Raw genomic sequence first — 23023 nt, 5'->3', positions numbered from 1 at the left:
AGTTGATTTCGTAATTCATAAGTAATATTATTATTCCATGAAAATATGAATATAAAGTTTGCTATATAAAATTCTAATTTTATTCAACTTTACATAACAATGAAATTGTTATGATGAAAAATAGAAGTTTTAGCCAAACGGGGTAAATTTACTAAGAAAAAAGAATAAAAACTCGACAATATGATCAATTTTACATCTCGTCGTCAGATGTTTCATTGTATTGACAGTATAAAATACCATACAAATTTAATAGAATTTGAAATTAAAAGCAGATAAATACAAAGTTAAATAGTTTACTGGTAATAAATTTTCTTTTCCGGATGTGAAAAATAAAGGAAAAAAGTAAGCGTGCTCATAGGAAAAAAAATAATAATTCCATTTCTTCGTGACAGTGCATAATCGGAGAATAAAAGAGAAGTCGTTGGGTCATAAAGAAAATAACAAAACGATCTGACAGGCTTCTACTCTTGGAAACCAGAAAAAAAATCATAATCGGATCATGTCAGGCACAATGCAGAATAAAAGAATATATTTATGACAATGGTGCAACACAAAAGCAGTTGAAAAGGCGACGGTGGGTCTTGTATCTAACCGTTGACTTGATATTATTGAATAGCTACGAATAGAATAGCCAGCTATGGTATCCTAGTAATAGGCCTTACCCCTCAGCATGACTTGAACATTAAATTTAACAGTATCAAAGTTTTCATCTGCGTCAAATTAAAGAAGAAATTATTTTGCGTGAAAAAAGGGCACGCCTTAAATTGTTCGTCATCATGCTTCTAGACCCCACCTGCGTGAGCCGCTATTTCCCTTGCGATAATTAACATCATAGCTCTCGCGCTGTGTCAAGTCTCGTCATCATCCCCTAAATCCAAAAGGCGAAAAGAAAATCAATAAAATCCTGCGTCAACTGCCGACTAGACCACATACGTTAGCTGTCTCGTATCTACAACATATTTTGCGACCCCTCAACTCAATTGTTATACTACAACCCCTCGTGGTCTTGGTTCAAGAGCGAAAAAGCAAGAAAGAGATAGCTAACTGTTGTTATATCGTCATTCTATACTACCCCTTCATATGTGTTTTGACCCTACGCTCACATGGTGTGTATCAGACCCTTGGCCACTCTTGCAATTATGTGTAACATCTCCCATTTATATTCGCTGAGGGTAGGTGTTCTTTGTAAACAACCGTAGGTGGCGTTTAAACACGCGGGCAATTTTGAATACTGAAATATTACAAAAGTTTCCTCTTTTTGATATAATAAATAGTATAATTTTAATGTTAATAATTAATTGCAATTATTTTTATTTTACTTTACATATGTAAGCCTATTTTTCATGCCGAAAAATCTAAAAACTAATAATAGATATGATTGTTACCGACTGAGCAACAGCTTTTAATACTCACCAGTAGACGGCGATTTACTGGCCGAATAACATTTCGGAGCGGATCGAACTACCGTGACCCTTCCCCTATGGATTTCCCCCATCTCCAACCGGCTCTATACACCAAGTGTAACACACACTTCTGACTCGCGATCATACACTACTGTCAGTTAGTGCCGCGCCGCGGTCACGAAACACTGTTTTTAATTTAATTAATAACATAAATTAAACGCACAAATTATTTATTAATCAATAACTGTTACAGTTACATTTTATAATAATTAGCATAATTAATCAATGTCATGGGTAATACCTGATATTCTGTGTATCTTCAAGGTCATTTACAATCATAACAATGTGAATTTAATGTAGTGACTGTGATTATGCTTTGTGATTGAAAGAGAGATCTCCCTGATGCATTTATTTAAAAAAGTGAAATGATGATGACTGAATTATAAATAATTTGTAGTGAATATTAATGGCATTCATTGTGAATTTATGGGATATCTCATTTTATTGGTCGATTCTTTCGGATATTACCCACAGAGAAAGGTAAGAAAAAAGGATTAATAAAAATGTCAATAAATGAGAAAAAGGGACTAGCGTCTGTAATTAATTTGTATGAATATTTCAGGTATTTAATAATTAATTTAATAAATGAAATGTTTCAAGCTGAAATTTCGAAATTTATTACTTGTCCATGTTGAGTTGAATTGGAAATAACACAAGAGATTTTTGATAAAGCGCCTAAATCCTAGAGGAATAAATTAACCAGTTAATTAATGGCGTATAACATTTTTTTTCTCTTTATTTCTCATTCCCTGATGGGAATGGAGCGGAAACACACAGAGAGAAGAAAGAATTCTGCGTATGTGGTTCGTTAAAAATGTAAATGCGTACCAGCAGCTATGGAGAACGATGTTATAGTTGTTGAAATATTATAGTAAAGTCATGGATATAGATGGATAGATATTCTCTTATGTCTTTTTACTTTTTCTCTACTTTTTCTTCTTATTTCAATCTGAGACCTTATAGTCACAGTCCAATAAGAGCCAATGCCGCCAGAGTCTTGCTTCTAATATCGACTTGACGCTGGCTGCCTGCTAACAGGTCGATATCGCGTGTAGTGTGCCTCCTCTAGGTTGATGACTTCAGTCTAGAGAATATTATATTATATCGGGGTTGTTTCAGACCAATGGGTCATCAGAATTTCATGCTACTATTTCACTACTCTACTTCATCATTTTCGCTAATTTATTCAATTCAAAGCACACGTTATTTTACATTTGAAATATCTATAACTCATTTATGAATATTTATTTGTACTGCCAAATCTATTCATAATGTATTACTTAAATGTTACTGATTACTTCGTAATTGGATTTTTGATAATAGCTTTTATATTGCTGCTATGTTGAATATTCTTTAATTACTAATACTCACGACAATTTTCTTCATGCATTTTTCTATCTAAATTATTGGGTATATTAATCATTTGCATCAATTGTTGTTAGTCGATTGTTGAAAGAACAAAAAAAAAGAGTGTTTTATTTACCAAAGGAAAATATTGATTAATTAATGACAGCTATTTATTAATGTCAAGTATTATTTGATATAAATAATAAATGGAATAAGATAGATTATGATCATTATTAGATTTCCTTCAATGCATTATTCGTAATCATGAAAAGATATCAGACTTCTGTATTGATTTTATTTATAGATAAAACCAAGCTTAGAACTATTCTTCAAACATTGAACAAAGACTATTGTAAAAGGATTATGCATAATTTTAATTAATAATTCATAATTAATCAATGAATACAATAAAATGGTTACTCCATTGTGAGAAAAATAAAATACAAAAGAATAGTTGAATCGGTGCGCAAGCGCGTATTCCTGGCCACGAGCGTTCGAATCAATTTAATAACATTTTATGTCATTCATCAGTCGAATGGATACATTTGGAATTTTATTGTGGCGAAAATTCATCTCTTGGGCGAAATTTATTTATGAGATTGTATTAAAACGTATGATGAATAATCTACAAGTAAATTAGCTTACCATCTATCTTACTTAAATTTTCATATTTCCCACATCAGACTGAATGTAGTTGAGGTAAGGGTGGGTATTGAGTCTAAAACCTCTGTCGCTTTGTGATTAATGTTCATATAGAGCCCTCGATAAATTGGCCTTTGCTATACAAGCAAAGTGCAAGAATAAATGCGACTCACGTGCCAAGAGGACGTGCGTACGTATATTGATGAAATGAGATGGGGATGGGGGGATAGATTCACAGTCTTATACACCAAGTTTGCAACGTGCTAAAAGAATACGTACATATATATGATATATATGAAGCCGACAGCGCGCAATGAAGAAGAACAAAGTGACTGAGGTGGAAAACGAGACATGTGCATTTTGACGGGTGGAAGAGAGAGAGAGGAGAAAAGTAACAAGAAGAGTTTACGTGTCCGATAAACGTCGCCGGTGTCTGGGACATCCGGTTTAAGATGATGTCTTGAATCATCGACACGGATGTACGTGAAGATTTGCAATCATTCCTACAACTAATTTAATCACTTCCTTTCGCAAAAAGTTTAACAACTAAGTAATGGAATAGACGAACCGAAGTTGAATAATTTTCACTGTCACTGCCGCTGCTAAAATTATATCTCCAAGACTTTGAAGACATGTGCACTCGTAATGAGAGAACAAATCATCGTACGAACTGTCCAAAAGATAATTTGGAGCGAAATATATGTTTATATATAAATGGGTAATGATTCGCTGAATAGCTTTTGAAAAGTCTCGAAAATTTTGTTGAATAAAATCTAGTTGGGAGGTGTACTTAAAAATAAAAATTCTTATTCTTGGAAGAATTATTTTTTACAAATTATTTTTCTATTTGGGCTTGGAAAAATTCACTTCTCTAGCTCTAGTTTTGGAGCACTTTTTTTCCTCTAATAATTACTCCAAAAATTTCTTATCAATTTCTACTAAATTTATTCCACTTTAATTAATTATTATAAATCCATGCTGCTAATTCATTATAAAATTACTGAATAAATAAATAAAAGTTTTGAAAGTAATTGAAATGTACTTTCCAACAAACTAAAGTTGTTTATTATTCATTCTTAATAAAGTAATTGATAAAATTTATTGCAGAATAATTTCATGAGCATTCTTAAGGAGTCTTTGACTCGGCATATGTCATAAACAAAAAAAGGGGAATTTCTGAGAATTTTACCCTCTAATAGTTGCTTAACTCAGTAAATTTCAGTGTTAATGGAAAAAGAAAAAGAGGAAAAGAGCAAACGAGAAAACGAGAAATAGAAAAGAAAAAAAATCGATTTATGTGACTCGAAAGAGTATGAGAGTTTGGGGGCGTAGTGAAATCCTCCTTGTTTGTGCTTGAAGTCGATTTACGAGCGAGAGCGAGACATGTTGGCTTTGGCTACCAGATGGTATATGCACACGAAACTGAGGGCTAGATTTCCCTGTAGACGTAATAAAAATACAAGGGCGCTGGGTAGTCCAAACGACGTTCGAGTTAACAAACGATATTGGATTATGCAGATATCCCTGAGGGTAAGGTGAATTCAAGAGCACTCATATCGAGACTGATACACCCAACCATCTCTCCACTGATCCCATCCGTATATCTGTACCACATACGTATCTATCTACCTTCCACCATATATCTAGGCCATTTTTACGCGTGCCATTAAATTAATATTCACACTTTCTTCACTTTAACGAACACTAAATGGATATTATTATCGTTCATGCAGTCATATCAATTGATTTTTTTTCTCCATATCAGTGCAATGTACTATAAAGTAATTGTGCTGAAGATATTATCAACCATCATCAGCTATTAAAGACTCCATATGTACATAATAAAGATGAAACCTACTTGTGCATTATATTTTTTTTTATTATGCCATCAAAGAATTATTTTTTATTGAATCTTAAACTAAACTATATAATAAATTGATTAAAGTAGAACAATTTTTTTTCTGCTAGTGTAAAAAAATATCCGATAGTATAAATGATGAACATTTTATTGATTTTAAATCAATAAAAATTCATCCACATCCAAAAAGACTAGTTTATGAATAATGAAAAAAGTTATTCATTAATTATTGAAAAAACAAAAAAAATCTGAGGTTTTGATAGTCCAGTGATATTTTTTGTTTTTATTTAAACTTTTTTAATTAGATAAAAACACAACTAAATGTGCTGTTCAATTATTGGCTTCTCTCCGTTATTTTTTCGCCTGAGAGAAAAAACCATTAATATTATTCATGACTGAAATGATAGTCTGACATTCTAATTAAAATTTGAAATCACTCAACAAATAAAACAAAATAACTCATGACAGAACATCCGTAATTTTGTCGAGAAATTGGAAAGCAAAAGTAGTTGGCAACAATCATCAATTATTATTGTCGTTATTGTTCTTATTCTTGAGTGTGACATAATACAAAGAGGGATGGCTTTTTTTTATGTGGTACGTTGTGTCGATCGATAGAAGAATGGGATGAGCAACGACGTTGCGCGGTATATAAGAGTAATGTAACGTAGCAAGTGAATAAGTGCAAGGGAGATCGCAATGAAAAAGAAATAAAAAAGCCAAAAAAAAAAAGAAAAAACAAGAAACAAAAAAAAAAATAAAAAGGAGGGCGTCGTTACAAAGATGCAGGCTTTTTGCTTCTTTCAAACGTGACTGGCCTCTGTGTTTCACTACTCATGATAGTCACGAGTTATTTATTCTTCTTTATTTTTTCAATCTTCTCCCCAAACCTCAAAGTTAAGTATTTCTTTTTCCTAGTAATTTTTCAATGTTTATGTTTATAATAAGGATGTTATTTTTTTAGTAAATTAGTGGCAAAGGGTTGATGCTTATGCAGTCTATGGGTGGGTGGACAGCAGGGAGAGAGAAAGATGAGAGAAGAGTGACGAAGAGTAATCTAAATATAAAGCATACTTTATCTGGTTTGTTGTGTCGGAAAGTGGAGGAAAAGGAGTAAAATAAATATACTCGTTTCCCTCTTTGCAGACGACGGCTCGCAGGAGTCGAGAAACGAGTATGAACAGATGGTACATGAGAAAAGTGAAGAAATACAGAGAAATAAATGCACCTGCATGCGTGTGTTTCACACTGGCAGTGCCAGCAATGAAGAGAATAAGAGAGAGAAAAGTCTTTTTGCCAAGTTAATTGGTTGGGCATATACGAGTGTCAGTGCTTAATGACCATCAATAAATCAATGCTAGCACGTGTATTCATGGAACAACTAGACTACGAGGGAGTAGTGTATTCAATTGAGGAACACCCTGATGCTATAATTCTATAAAGAGTTAAACTTTAAACTTAACATATACATACACACACCTACACCGGAAGTATGAGACTAATTTATTCAAATTTATTACTTTCGTCTTCATAGAGGCTACTCAAACCTTAAACACTTCTCACGTTTAACTCACCATCATTTTTTTATTATCTCATTCTTTCGTCTTTATTAATAACTGGATCATTTGCTCCCTTATTTCCTTCCTATTATAATACTATCATTAATTCTTATGCTAACGACGTGTGTGTCACTGGACCCTTGACAGTCAGAATTATAACTTTGTTTTTTTCTTAACTTGCACTGTGGATATTTTCTTATTACATTTTATAGCAGTTTGCAATGTATTTAGTTGAATCATCTTTCTGGAATTGAAGGAAAAACATTATTTTTGATAAACGACTTTTGTTAGTTTAATGCAGATGGAAAATTATGTGGTTATTTGATTGAAGTGGTTTCAGTCAATAAAATTAATTTTAGTCTTATTTTCTATTGCTACAGCTGCTGATCGTTGAGAAAAAATGATGAGAATTTTCTTAATACTACAATAGAGCCCCAAAGTCTGGAGATTTGTTAAAAATTTCATTCAGATTTATTTCAACAAACTCTCCCTATTTTTTGGAATCAGGGGAATGTCTAATGTGCTACTAATGTTGTTGATATAGAACCTATTATGAATAATTTATTGGACAAATAATATAAGATTTTAAGTATATAAATAAATAACAATTCAATTGTCATGAATTAATTTTTGAGTTTGAGTAGAATGGACTAAAAATGGATTGAATTGAAGATACATACCTTTATTGAAGAACAATAGGTCGATTCAATGGCTTACCATGCAAAGTCCCGAAGGCACAACCGTCTACCATGAATGACAGGCATCCAAGTCCGAATGGGAGCAATCAGTCTGATTGGCCAACTGGTATTTACATTTCTGTGGCTATGTACCAGTCGACCAAGTATTACTGTTCCTGCTCTTGACTGCTGTTCCTTTAGCTTTCTATCCCTTTCTCTCTTGCTCAGGCTTGTTTTAAGCTTCTCTCTCTTGCCATTTACTCTACATCTACACCAATTCTATCACTATATATTCACTCCCTCGGTACTCTCTCACTCTCTCCCTCATCCCACTTATTTCATCGACCAAAGCGAAAGCTCCTCGCGACGGAAACAACGAATGTGGAAATCGTAAACGCGACGAGAGCACCAGGTGGGCTTTTCGAAATTGTAATCCCGGATTCGAGTTATTTCCTAAAATGCTTTATTGGCACAAAGTTGCACCTGATTAAAATTTACAGTGGTGTTTTTATTTTGTTTTATTAACTTCCCGATATATATATATATAGTGAAGTTGTCATGGGGGTTAAAATCGACATTGCGAATTAGGAGTTTTAATTATAGAATGGGGAACGAAATTGTGGACGATTAAAATTTTTTTTTAGAAGGAGTGTTTGTCACATGTGAGGTAAATTTTACTGGAATGAATTATTTTTTTCGTGAGTGTTCCATAAAAAGTTATTAATTTTTTTATTCAACAAATATTGATTATGAGATAAATTTTTTTTTATTTTACATTAAAAGAATTATTTTTTAAGAAAGTAAAATACTACATTCGAAAATTAATTTTCTCAATCCAAAATTATGTTTATTATTCTTAAATTAATATTTTGCATTTATACTCTTGTTCGTATTCCCCTTTTACGAGATGTCTCATAAACTACGACTTATTTTAGCAATATTTAACTCTCTGTAATTGATGAACCCTCCTAACAAAAAATTTTATTGAATATTTTTTTAATTAATTAAAACACTGTTCATGTTTTATAACACCAAATTCATTTGTGTCTCATTATAAAGAAGAAAATTCATTTGTGTTCGGGGAAATGAAACACGTGACCAACTGTAGTCTAAAAATATTGATCCTATTTTTTTTTGGAGTAATTTTCTTTTTTTTCACCTCTAGTAAACGTAAAGTATTCTTTTGGAATACTCATAATTTAAAATGACTCTTCTCTCAGATTTTTAAAAATAATAATGTTGAAAATATTTAAATTAATATTATATTAGAAATATCAAATAAATCCATCAAGTTTAATATTAAATTGTGAATTAATGATGAATTTAGATATCCCAAAACAAATATTAATACAACCTTAATAAATATTTGAACTTGACATTCAAATGTTACTAATATTTGTTAACACTTATCTGATGTATTTTTGGAAAATCAATATTCCTCGACTGTTAACAAATTAACCTTCCAGAGTAAGCTAATATCATATTCTCCACCAACTGAAAACTTGTACAAACTAAAGCAATTTTTTGTTTCAAACTGTCTCAGTTTGACATAACTATATAGTATCTAATTACAGTGTATCAACTAACTAGTGTACTGTAATTAAAATTTATAGAGATCGTTTATTTGTTTAGATATTTAGTCTTCAGTAATTGATGAACTCTCAGAAAAGTTTTATTAGATATTCTTAATTAATTAAAAAATACAGCGCAACATGTTCTAGTGTAATAAATTTCCTTAGAAAAACTCTAATATATTAGTTATCAATAAATTAGCTATTTAAAATGATTCAATATTTTTTAATATATTCAAATTAATATAAACAGCGGTAATATCTTATTTGTGAATGTCTCGGTTCATAATACTGTCTGCAGTACCTATGGCTGGCTCGGCTATTGAATTATTCAATTGAGTAATCATAACATATTTTATTAGATAATTTTATAAATGGCTGTATAAGTAGGTATAATTAATTATTATAGAGAAGTGAGTTAGTTGGAAATATTTGAGGAAAATAATAAAAAAATTAATCAAATCATAAAATAAATGAAAATAAATCCATTTTTCATCTCTAATTAAATATTTCAAACATGAAACATCAATCAATTTTCTCTTTTATTTTATGATTTTTTTTCTCTCTAGTTTTCAATTTTATTGGAAACAATAAAATAATTGATATTCCATCATTTATAAGCAAATGGACATAGAATTAAGTTTTATAACAAAGTGAATTTTTTATTGAAATAATATTTTTCGTCAGACAATAACTAGAGCATTGTACAAAGTCCAATTACACGTTGCAATTTGTCTAATTGAAATAATTTAAAATTTTGTATTATTCAATTTAATATTTCTGTCTTCTTTTATCTCTTCATCACGTTTATCAAGTTGATCTTCTTTCTCTAAATGAAAGTATTTCTTTTGAGAATCAACATAGTGAAGATGCAAGAGAAGAATCGTAAGACGAGTCAGTGGTCGCATAAACGATGTTTGAAATAAAAAAAAAAAATACTCGATTAGCCCCAAGTTTATACCAACGTAGAGAGAAAGAGTAAGAAGCAGCATCTGCTTAGCACTCTTATTCTTATATACTATATACACGAGTCAACTTCTCTTTCAATTTCGTTCACTCTTCACGAGCCTGATCATAATCTTGGTAATGATGCATAATGGCTGCTAGCGTGAATGTCGCTCTTTGTCCGTCGTTTTCAGCCAGTCTCAACCAACACGAATCACTGGGGCTAACAAAGACCAGAGGAGGGATAGTTAACTTACTACCTATGTATTATTTTTCCACTTCACTAACTTTTTTAATAAGAGATAAGAGTAATTATTATACATTGTGAACTAAAAAAAAGAAAGAAAGAATTACTTTAGTAGTATTATGCCAATTTTAGACAGAGTTACTTTATTTTAACTATTATTTCTATTATTTTTTAGCTCAACTTTTTTTTAGAGACGTAAGTTCAAGTGGATTATTGATTTTTTAGACTCAACTCTAATTATATTTGATAAGAATTTTTGTTTTAGAAGTTTTTTGTATGATTGAAGAGTAATTTTTTATCGTCTAATGGATACTTTGATGACACGAAACGAAAAAATGATGTGATTAAAAATGGAATGAAAATTATTCAGAGAGATTATCAGAATATATTTTTACTTATTTTCAATATATACTATGGACTTTTATTATTGATCCTACATATATTTTAATATTTAATTTTTTGCATAAATAATGTTTTCAATACTAAAAATATTTTGCAAACATTAAATTAATTTAATTTGAATTAATAAACGAAAGTTAAAATGTGATGAATAATGATTATATCTCAATGAAAAATATTCCTTCAGCATATTTCTCTAAGACAATTTTTTTATTTGTTCCAGATTGATAAGAGAAAGTGTGACTATGCGATTCGAGTAGTTATCGTAGAAAATAATCGACAAAAAAAACATCTGTCGTAATGAGTAACCTGGGGGTGTTTTATCTTTTTTACCTTTTAACACTCTGTCTTCACAATGGAGACGCTATAGACATATGTAAGTAGAAAAAAAAATAATAAATATAGATATATGTATATACATGTTTGTTTGTATTTGTGTGTGTGTGTGTGTGTGTGGATGAAAAATAGATAATACAATCAGTAAAAAAATTTTTCTCAGGCAAATTCACACAGGGAGATATTTATGTACACATCACGCACCCCTTGTGGGTTCATTCCATGCTCATTAGATTCCTTTTAAATGTACTAGTGGTAAAAATAAAACTTTTTTTTGTTTTCATATGGTGAAGAGTAACTAATATAAAATTTCATGCTGTCAATAATAGAAGATATGTGTCATAAACATGAGTAACATTTCAAAGATTTTGTTATTTCATATGTCGAAATAAAAATTATTTTTAATGAAAAAAAAAAAAAATTTTATTTTTGTTTTATAAAATAATTGGAGTAAAATATTTTAATATTCGATAAATTCCATTAGTTTTCAATATGTTTGAAGTAAATATCAATTTCAGTAAATAATAATTCATTAAAATGACGAAAAAAACATTCTTCATCCATTTAAATGAATTTTTTTCCCAGTCACTACATTAGACAAAAAATATTTATCAGCATTTTAAAATGACCGTAATTTTCATTCGGAAGGATGTCTATTTATAATATGACACACATGCGATATAAAGGTACAGTCACATCAAAGTGCAACGCACTTTCGTTACAGATATCCTGTTAATGCTATTAATTTACTTTTTTTCACTCGTCCAAGTCCAAATAAGAAAAGTCTTATGAAAGTTGATGAGATATTTCAATAATACTTTATTCATAAATAAAGGGGAAAAAAAAATTTCCACCTCAAACTTTTCATTTCTGAAAGCATTTCTTCGTTTTTATCAGAGCTATAGGTATAGGACTCCAGGTAGGTGGAGTGAAAAGTTAGAAAGCACGCTTTTGTGTGACTGAAGAGTCCGAGCAAATGGATGGAGAATGGGAGCTCGTCGGAGTCGCGCTCGAGCTACAGACTTGGAATGAATATGTAATGGCTTGCATATCGAATTCTTTTTTTCTGCTTGCAGCACAATGCATCTCCCCTTTGGGAATGGAAGCAGGAATCATTCCAGACGCCGACATCACAGCAAGCTCGAGCTTTGACAGTGGCAACGTTGGACCACAACATGCACGGTAAGATAGTCAAGAGAATTGAAGTAGTAATAAGAGACACTGAGAGATGACTTTCTCCGCTTATTCATCTCAAAAAGCTACATATCTATCTCTTAAGCTACTACTGAACCTGTCGTCCTGACATTTACTATGTGATTTGGTACTTGACACTTAAACTGCCGCAGCAGCCGGTTGGGTTCGTTGCCTCTACCGCTTTTCTTTGATGTTAAATGTCTCGAAAATATATCTATACCATACCTATCATACTCCTATATAATCTAACGCCTACCTACCATATCTCTATCAAGAATCAAGATATAAAGATCCTGATACTGTGGTAGGCTTCACCCATACACCTTTTTCAATATCAAAGCCTAACATAACATATTTCTTCATCAACTCAGAACAAAAAGACGTATTTTCGTAGCCTCTCAAATCTTCAGGGACAACCCAACGTTAGAGAGTCTCCTGGGAGATGATGACCCACCTTAGAAAAAATGCAAAAATTGATTTTAAAAATTCTTTTAGGCTGAGCATCGAACAATAGGGGCGTTTATTATAAACCATATATTCTTTTTAATGGAGTAAAAGTAAATATATGATAAATTTTCAGTTTTCACTGGGCGTAAATGATAAAAAAATATTTCTAGATTAAAGAGGATAAAATTTAGCAATAAATTTCTTGAGTAAATCGATAATATCTTGGAGGGATCTTTTCACTCCAGTTTCCCCTATTTTTGAAGAAAAAGAAAAAAATAATAACAGCAGCCATCAAGATTTATTCTAATTTATCACATTTTACAAAATATTCTCTTAACATGAAAGTAAAAAAATGTCATGAATTTTCTCTCGTCTTATGAATATTAAAATCACAATTTTTCAATCGTTAATTACTCATTAAAAAGGTCAATAAATATTCCAGTAATTGACAGCGGTGTAATTTAAATGTTTATCTTGAAAGGTCACAAAGCAAATTTATGATTAACCTTATTTTTTTTATTGATAATTTATTCTGTAAAGAATTATAATGGATTAGGGAGAGAAATAAGTATATAAGCCATTAAAAGTATTCGATAGAATCATTTTATTCTTTTTTCTGAATAATTTTTTACCTTTGGTTATACAGCATCGACCCATTTTCCTTTTATTATTTCCTTTTACCTAATATGCCTACTCAATTTCGTGGATCATATCAGCTGCTGATGGACTTGAATTTAAAACTTGCTATATAATGTTCACCAACCCGCCCTCAACTCTGTATCTATTATACTTATATATAATAGTGGTTCATAGTCGTATTTGTGACGCATGCTCCGCGTGAAACGACACTTGGGTTCGGGTCGAACTGAGTGCCAGAGAAACAGGGGGAGATGCCTGAGAAATGGGGGGATACACGATTCATTAAATTACTGAGCAACTTGAGAAATGGCGAGTTAAGTTGTGGAAACGTGTAATATATTCTTTTTACTTCCTCTAAAAATGCTTGTAATATCTGTGTTTTTTAACAGTACATATTAATATATTTCATAGACACTTTTTTTCTCTGACATGTGCTTTTTCTCATGCATTTTTTTTTCACCAGTCCAATATCAAATTTTTTAAATTTCATCCTTTATTTGCGATAGAAAACTTTTCTACTTTTTATTGGAAAGATTATTCTATAGCACACTAGTCGAATAGTATCTGGAGAAAAATTCTTCTCAATAGAAGTATGCATAAATATCGATAAAATTGAAAAATGGTGATATTAATAGTAGCTATATGCTGCTTCAGGATCAATAAATCTATAAATTCTAGGCTTAATGAATTTTTAAATATTACATGAACCATGATGAAATACATTATCGAAACGAGAGGGTGGAGTTTACATGGATAGGTCTTGTATAGAGATCATAGAAGCTACAACAAAGGACATTGTGTTTAGCAGTTAAGCTACTGATCGATGATCAGAAGTTTTACTCGGCAATCTTTTGTGCAGTTCTCCATTTTTTTCTAGGAATTTTTATGACAGAAAATTATCGAGTATTTATGATGTTTATTTTTAAACTAATGATTAAGTTTTACATTAAAAAAAAAAAAAAATTTAATAAATTAAAATTTATGTTTTTAATTAAAATATCAGATTCAAGATAAGTTTATTTAATGAAATAATTTTTTTTTCAAAGAGATCTTTAATCTCGGAGTGTAATGTTGAAAATTTTTTTTAGTATAATTAACGTTAAGACATTACTATATTTCATTGAATGATTTTCGCCAAATTAATTCTGCACTTGCACCCTTTGAAATCATAATTTGACAAAAAAAAAAATATTTTTCATTTGCGTAACAAAATCCGGTCCTAAAATCTGGGTTAATTCAAACCAGTTTTATTAAATCATTTCGCTTGTAAATTATAATTTAACAGAATACAAACTCCTGGATTTAAAAAGTAAAGTTAATTAAAAAATGAGAACAAAATATAGAAAAAAAAGGTTCCTTCATTTCAGCTGGAATAAGCAGTTTTTCCTTGCGGTAAATTTATTTTTTGCTCTCTTTTTTTTAGATACTTCTATGGCATAACTGTTTTGCTCAATGTCTTTGAAAAAATCTCGTAGTGCATATTTTTTTAAAAATAAACCACGTTATCATTAATTCAAATTTTTTTCCCCTCTTTTATAAGTTCAGTTTTATCATTTTACTGTGAACTTAAATACTAGAATTTGAAAGATAAAGTAATATGCACTGAAAATGAGAGCAGTGAGGAAGAAATGTGGAGAAAGAGGAGGAGAAGGAGGGAGGTTCACTCATTCCAGTTAGAAAAACCAGTTTTTCGCAGCGGTAGATACACTTTTTCTCCCTTTTCTATTGTAGTTATATCTTTTTTTCGTAGACAAACAATTCTTTACACATTGAATTTTGACATAAAAAAGTACAATTTCCTATTTGCTCGTTTTACAAAAAATCAAAAAATAAACAACTATTGTGTTTACAAAGCAGTTATATCTAGTTTTATGCTTACCTTGCCATAAAAATTTTGTCAGTACTTTTTTTCATTTTCAACAAGTAATGATTAAATATTGACCCATGAAAATGCTTCTGCAGCATCATATTATAGCTGTCATTTGTACAAAGTGAAAAACATCTGATAAAATTGATTTGAAATTGAACCTGTAGACTAACAATTAAATACAGTAACGAGCTCTAATATTCCTTATCTTTCAAGATAAGTCAAATCTTTATTTTTTAAGAAGAAAATAAAATAAGTTTTGTCATTAAAATTAAATGAGAAAAATATAAAGTTTTATTAATTGAAAATCTGGATTAAAATCTTGACAAACAATTTATCTTTTATCCCCTTTCGACGCTAACGTACCAGATAATAATCTTGCCCTGATTAAGGATTATTGAATACTCCAAGAAAAGAATTCATTTATATTTGAATTATTTCCAACTATTTCGTGAAAATTTATCATTAAAAATATTTCAATAATTAATCAAGTTCATCAGAATATAAATAAGTTGGTAATCATACATACTTTTAATTCATTTAGGTATAAAATATGGTAATTATTCATATGAAAATGATGTTTTAGCTTGAAGCAAGAACGTAATGGTGGTGCATGGTGTCCAAAAGAGCAAGTTACAACAGAGCCACATGAGTGGCTAGAAATCAATTTGCACACGATGCATGTTATAACTGCAACTGCAACTCAAGGACGTTTTGGAAATGGCCAAGGGGTGGAATATGCAGAGGCATACATTCTTGAGTACTGGAGACCGAAGCTCGGCAAATGGGTTCGATATCGGGATGTTAGTGGAGAAGAGGTGAGTTAGCACATTTAGATTCCACACTAACTATTATAAGTATTCCACCTCACTATTGTAATATTAACAATTAAAACTTTGCTCCATCGTTAATCTTTTTTTTCCCCTCTATTCTAGACATTTTGTAATAACGTTTCCCACTATGTATTAATAATTTTCAGATCATTTTTCAATAATGATCTGGTTGTGATGTTGCACTCAAATAATAATAGTTATTTTGGTAACTACAAATTGCTTTTTTTCTTCTTTTCAGGTAATTAATGGCAATAAAAATACATATCTTGAATCGAAACATGAGCTCAACCCAGCAATATGGGCAACGAAAATTCGATTTCTACCGTACAGTTATCACCGTCGTACCGTGTGTATGCGTGTTGAATTGTATGGCTGCTCTTGGAACGATGGTATCGTATCTTATTCGATGCCACAGGGCGACAAACGCGGCAACTGGGAATTCTTTGATGCCACATATGATGGCTTCTGGGACGGTGAATTACAACATGGCTTAGGACAACTTACGGATGGTAAAACTGCGCCAGATGATTTCAAAATGGGATATTACGATTATGATCGTAGTCAAGGATGGGTGGGTTGGAAGAATGACACTCGTCCCGACCATCCTCTTGATGTCAAGTTTGAATTTGATCGAGTTCGTGAATTCTCTGCTGTTCATATTTTTTGCAATAATCAATTTACTAAAGATGTACAGGTAAATATGACTATAGTTTTCTATTAAAATAATTTTAAAAAAATATATATGTATTGAGAATTTTTATATCAATGAAATTTTAATTTTCAGGTATTTTCTGAAGTTCATATTTTATTCAGTATTGGAGGAAAATGGTATATTGGTGATCCAATAATATACGCTTATATGGAAGACCGGATATTTGAAACAGCTCGTAATGTTTCGATAAAACTTCATCATAGAATTGGGCGATTTATCAAATTAAGATTTACGTTTGCTGCCAAGTGGCTCATGATTAGCGAGATTACTTTTGAGTCTGGTGAGTCATATTGTCCAATTGATATGATACTTTATCAATGTAAAGTTTGTTTTAAAAGCTTAAGAGAATAAAACGGAACATATATATATATATATATATATATCGTGAATAAATACACAGGATGGATAAAAAAGAAATATAATAGCTGTTTTTTGTTCTGAGAAATACGAAAAGCCAGTAAAAAAAAAGTAATAATACTCAGATATACTGATGAATGTATTTGATATTTTTATTATTGTGAGTCATTGGTTAAATTATCAACAATCACTATCATAATGACCGAATAATTTATATCATTAATAACAACATTGATGTTTGGTTCTGACATAATAATTTAGAATAGTTTTGATTAATTAAGAAGTTTACCAGCAATATTGTGTGAGTAAAATTTAATATAAAACGTGTTATCAGTAGCTTAGAGTCGTTTAGATAATTTTGGCCATGGCTGTCTATTTTTTTCATACTGTGTCTATATAAAATACGTACAAATATATCAGTACATATATGTATTAAATAATCCCACTCATGTTTTATCGTATCACTGTTGACAGACATAGCCCATGGGAATTTCACTCCGGAGTCACCCCCCTCGACTGAGTCTCCTCGTACAAAGAACCAAAGTACCTCAAAAGATATACCACTACAAGCGGAAATTCCTATCTCAACAGCGAAACAAGACGATCCAACATATATGGCTGTCATAATCGGTGTTCTCACGGCTGTCATACTTTTGCTAGCCGTCGCAATATTTTTCATCGTATCACGACATCGACAGAGAAAGAATTTTGCTAGTTCCCTTGACACCAAGGATTCATTACCTTCTGGTAATCATCAACACCTTTCGCCTGAGTCAACGTATGGTATGACTGGTGAAAAGGATTCTTCACTGATGACATATCGTGTTGAAGATTATGATGACCGATATGCTGGAGCTAAATTGACAACTCTTCCGCGAGATTTAAATGATCGTTTACTGGGTGATGTCAGATTAGACGAGTACCAAGAACCGTTTCATGAAAACAAGTATAGAGAACCATCGCAAGCTACTTACTATGGATATAGTACGGTTGTTATCGACAATAAGGATTTACATGATAACATTGAATGTTCAGGTAATTATTTTTTTTTTAATAAATAAAATCGAAATAAAACATGTATTCCAGTCTTGAATAATACTGAATATTTAATGATTTGTATATTTAAATGCTCTTGTATAGATCCAACGTATGATTATGCAGTTCCAATACCAGTACCTAGTACAAGCAGTGAGCATGAGAGTGTATTCTCTAAAACATCATCGAGAGGTAGTGCTAAGGTAAAGATTATAAAATATTAGAATTACTTTTATAATTGATTTCATGACTTATCTAATATTTTTTATGCTAATCTACTTACCCAATTTACATCATATTTTTTTTCTTTAACTTTAATAAAGGAATCTTTATAGCTATTTATATACATATAGGAAATCTCAGCAAGATTTAAACGACAGTAAATTAAATAAATTGGTATTCCAGGCATGTTTGCAGAGTTTTTTTCCACCGCCACCGCCACCGATAAGCGTCCCATCGACTCGGGGCTCCAACAACGTAGTCTATTCAAGCCCTCCAAGTCCTCAACTAATCTCTGAACGCGAACGGAGAGGAAGTAAACGTCGGGAGCACACGCACAATAGATATGCGTAAGGATCTACTCTCTCTCACTCTCTTTTATTCTCTTTCTTTCTTATTCTGTCTTTCTCACGAGTCACACATATTCTGGTGAATATGATAAGCAAATATTTTAATGTAATGTTCAACAATCATTTACGAATGCATATAATAATCAGTAAGAATGATGAACATTTGCATTTAGGTTTCATACAAGTGATTTCTGTCTATGCAAAAAAAAAAAAAAAGAATTTTAAAGTGAATTAAAGATAGTGTCAGTTCATGTCAAATAAATATCTTGTAAAACATACATTATATATTACAATTAGGACGATCGATTCGTAGTATTTCCCGCATTTAATTGAGAGAAAAAATTCATTGAGTTATTTTATTATTCTTAAGCAATGAAATTAACGAAAAATTGAAGAACTCATTCAGTATGCTTAAGTTTTAATCGTTACACAGGTCAAAAAAAATATTTTAAAAAATTCTATTACGTTCAAATTTTTTATAATAATTGTTGAAACCGCAGCAGGCCTGTGTCACAGTAATTATGAGATAATTTATTTATTTAAAAATTGAGAATTTTAGAAACAAAAAAAAAAATGATTTTTATTCTCTCAGTGATGTGATGACGAATCGACTGCCACGCTATAAGACTGAAACTATTTGCAAACTGAAAATAATATACGTGTTTGGCTTTATATAACTTTTGTGCTCCCAAAACAACCAAACAAACACGTTGATGTATTTTTTTTATTTAATTAATGATTAATTAATTGATTAGTTATTTTCTATCAGCGATATCAGTAATTAATATAAGTCATACGAACGTACATATTTATAAACAATTATTATTAATAGAATTTAATGACCAATTGTAGCCATTAAGTCTGATTGAAATAGCGAAATCTTGTATATTATTTCTCTATTTCTAAACCGACATCGCCTTCAACGCAACGAGTAAAAACTAAAAAAAAATAAAATAAATGAATAATTAATTAAATAAATCAATAAAAATATAATGATGACGAAAGAAGAACGAACATTGAAATAAAACATAATTTTTATGAGTATTGACAATACAGGGATAATCCAACAATAAATATCATGTATGTAAATCCGATGATGAATGTGATATAAGTAACAAAAAATAAATGAGAATACAAAACAAAAATAATTACTTAACTTAATGTTAAATAAAAAGTTATAACAACATTGCAAATCATACAAAAAGGTATAGATAATGAAATTCTTATACGTGATTAAATTCTCGATACTCGGTTCATCGAAGCTTTGTTGGCTAACTTTTTAAATTATACATGTAACATTTTTTTTATATATACAAAAATATATATATAAAGAAAAACTTAAAAAATGCGTTTATCGTTGATTTCATTGATTATTCTTTATATCGCTAGCTACTGAAAAATGGCGATGTTAAAAAAAAAAGCTTTTACTGTTGCGTAACTTTGTGAATGAAAAGAGTTCAAGTGACGGAAGTTACTACTTTTAGGGTGGTACATAACTTTCAAGTATTGTATAGAAAGGGCATAGAATATTGTTGTTAAATAGGAACTTTCATTTGCAAAGTACGCAATGATGTACTCGTTAATGAGAAAATGCATTATTTTATGAAAAAATAAAACGATAATAATAAAAGGAAAGAGAAGTAGAAAAAAGTTAAATAATATGTCTTAGGGTCTTCTTCGAATATTAAATAGCAAATAATTATTGCAATAATACCTTTGCCTCTTTTACTATCACTTTTTTTCAATATTTATATACTCATATATTTTACCGTAAAAACATTTACAACTACTTTTTACATATTTTTGTCATCTTTAATTTAAAAAAAAAATTATACAGGTTGATTCGCATTAATGTTTAATATGAAAAAAGGTGAGACTTAATTTATGAAATTCAATTATATTTGAAGGCAGAAGAAGTTATCATAAAATAATAATTATTATAATTTAGAAAGATAATAATTAATGAAAATAAATTTATTAGACTGAACGATAAAAATTCAGAAACGATAAAAAAAAAGAAATTGAAAAGTGGTTGGAAAATATTGGTGCGGTAATAATATACGTAAATATATAAATATTAATATAAATTAGTAGTTTTTAAAAACGACAAATGTCAATTTATCCGATGCGTACTGGACGATCAAATATTTTTTATGTAATCTTATCGTAATAAAGATTACTGATGATGAATAATTTAGGATTGTAGAACAAATCTGTACTCTATGATAATGGTTTATTGATATGAAATTTTGGCTGAATTTTTTTTTCAATAACTATATTATACGAGAATCTGGTGAGGATCTGTACCTGTTCAGAACATTATATTCAAAATCACATATTAATAATTGCATTTGCCTTTAGAGAATTTTTTTTTCTATTTGTCTGCGCTTTTAACAATGAAATTATTTCTGCACTTCTATTGAACGAATTAATTAGGTTTTTTTATAAACAAAATAAAATTTAATTTTAAAAAATCTCGATATGAATTAAAGGTTTGACAGTATTGAGTCAAAAGATGAATAATTGATGAAAATATTAGTTGCTTTTAGTAGAAACATTTGTAAGCTTTTGATAAGCTTTTATTACTGTTCAAGCGTAATCCAGCTTGCGTATAATCACATTGTGAAATTTTTCATGTCATTTTCAGAATGAATTTCCCGCAAAAAATTGCTTTGCTTAAACTATTAAAAATGTAGAAAGGATTTAATAATATTAGAAAAGTTTAATGCTGATGTTGATTGAGTATAAATTAGAGTAACAGTCTTACCAATACAAATGTTTAGAATTTTTTCTGTCATTAATTTTATTGGCTGATGTAGCATGTATTTAAACATAAAATTACTAAACCAAACGAAAATAATTGTACTCACAAAAGTATAAACTATTTTATCATTACAAAAATTAAATGAACATTAATTGATTTCAATATCATAGAATGTCAATATTACTGAAGAATAATATTGTTCATTTCACAATGAAATTTAACATTATATTAATTAAATCAATAATTGTTCATTTTTGGCCTATTCCATATTAATGTAATCAATGATTAAAAATAGAGAATTTTAGATTGATAAAATCTTAAATTATTCAATTGTTTTAAAAAGAACTCAAGATTAAACTAATTCATTTGAGAATAATAAATATTTATAGCACGATTTTAATTAATAAAATAAGTAGAACAACCCAGTAGACGGTACTCGGAAAAATTTTCTAAAATAAAATATAAATAAAAAATGTATAATGAAAATTTTTTACAAGTTCTGCCTTGTATTTATTCTGGACTGGATCGTCCCGCCTGTAAATCTCAAACTTGACAGGATTTTAACAGATTTTAGCGTTGTAGTTAATCAATGATTCTTAATAAAAATAAACGAAAAGAAGAAGCAAAAAAGAGTAAAACTAAACAATGAAATTATGATAAAAAATTATAACAAAATACGAAAAATTCATTACGTAATATTGTACGAGTTATATAGTGTACGAATTTTTTAAAAACAAGGTTATTTATTTTATGTACATAAACAATGTAATTTATATAAATATATATATACTCAAATGATGATAAAAAAATCAACACCCTGTAAATAGATGTAACATAAATGATATATTGAGTACCACCAAGTGTAATTAATTATGGTGCCCCACATGAATAAATGAAACTATTATAATTATTATTTCTTTATAAAATAAAATAAATGTTAATTTTAGAATGATAAATAATTTATGCAATATGTAATGATAAAGTTAAAATATGGTAATTTTCATTTTCATACTGTTCTTAAGTGAGAAAGATTTTTTTATTTTCTACTGTCATTGTACAATATCTTGATTCATAAGATAATCATAGTTGAACTTGATATCTAAATAGCATATGTACTGTAACGAATGAATAATTGATTCACAATTATTTCTACTGTTCCAAAAAATATCTTGAACAAGACTATAAATAAAATGATATTATTTAAATTTGTAACAATAATAAACATAGTCAAAAGAATGTAATAATAATGAATAATAATAAATTTTTTGTAAAACTCAAATTAATTAATTTACTTTGACTTTATCAATGAACATCTTATATTACATTACAACACAAAATGAAAAAAAATGCATTGTAAATCATAATAAAAATACTTAGGATTTATAAAAAAGGATTGTTTTATTTATTCTATCAATTTTTATCAAGAATCCTGCACGCCTAGCTAATAAAAATTCACAAAACTGTAACTGGGTTTAAAATTGCTACATCCTTCGATTTTTCCATTTCAGTTGATCCTGAAAAAATAATCCCTACATATGAAATTGAATTTTTGAGAAAACCTC

At 29.7% G+C, this 23023-nt stretch overlaps 1 protein-coding gene across 1 annotated transcript; it reads left to right on the top strand.

Annotated features, from left to right (window-relative positions):
- Window positions 1-1551: 1551 nt before the first annotated feature.
- Window positions 1552-22417, top strand: LOC118068359 (discoidin domain-containing receptor 2-like). The gene is made up of 9 exons (XM_035085695.1): window positions 1552-1943; window positions 10932-11084; window positions 12121-12226; window positions 15778-16009; window positions 16263-16718; window positions 16809-17016; window positions 17568-18128; window positions 18234-18331; window positions 18534-22417. The coding sequence occupies exons 2-9, from the start codon at window positions 11009-11011 to the stop codon at window positions 18699-18701; spliced, it is 1905 nt and encodes a 634-aa protein (XP_034941586.1). The 5' UTR covers window positions 1552-1943; window positions 10932-11008; the 3' UTR covers window positions 18702-22417.
- Window positions 22418-23023: the final 606 nt, after the last annotated feature.

This window comes from Chelonus insularis, unplaced genomic scaffold (assembly GCF_013357705.1).
Source record: "Chelonus insularis isolate UGA/USDA-ARS -01 unplaced genomic scaffold, ASM1335770v1 contig_3_pilon, whole genome shotgun sequence".
In the NCBI taxonomy this organism is placed as follows: Eukaryota; Metazoa; Arthropoda; class Insecta; order Hymenoptera; family Braconidae; genus Chelonus; species Chelonus insularis.
The sequence above is the reverse complement of the archived record's forward strand: the minus strand, read 5'-3'. Positions and strand labels throughout refer to the sequence as shown.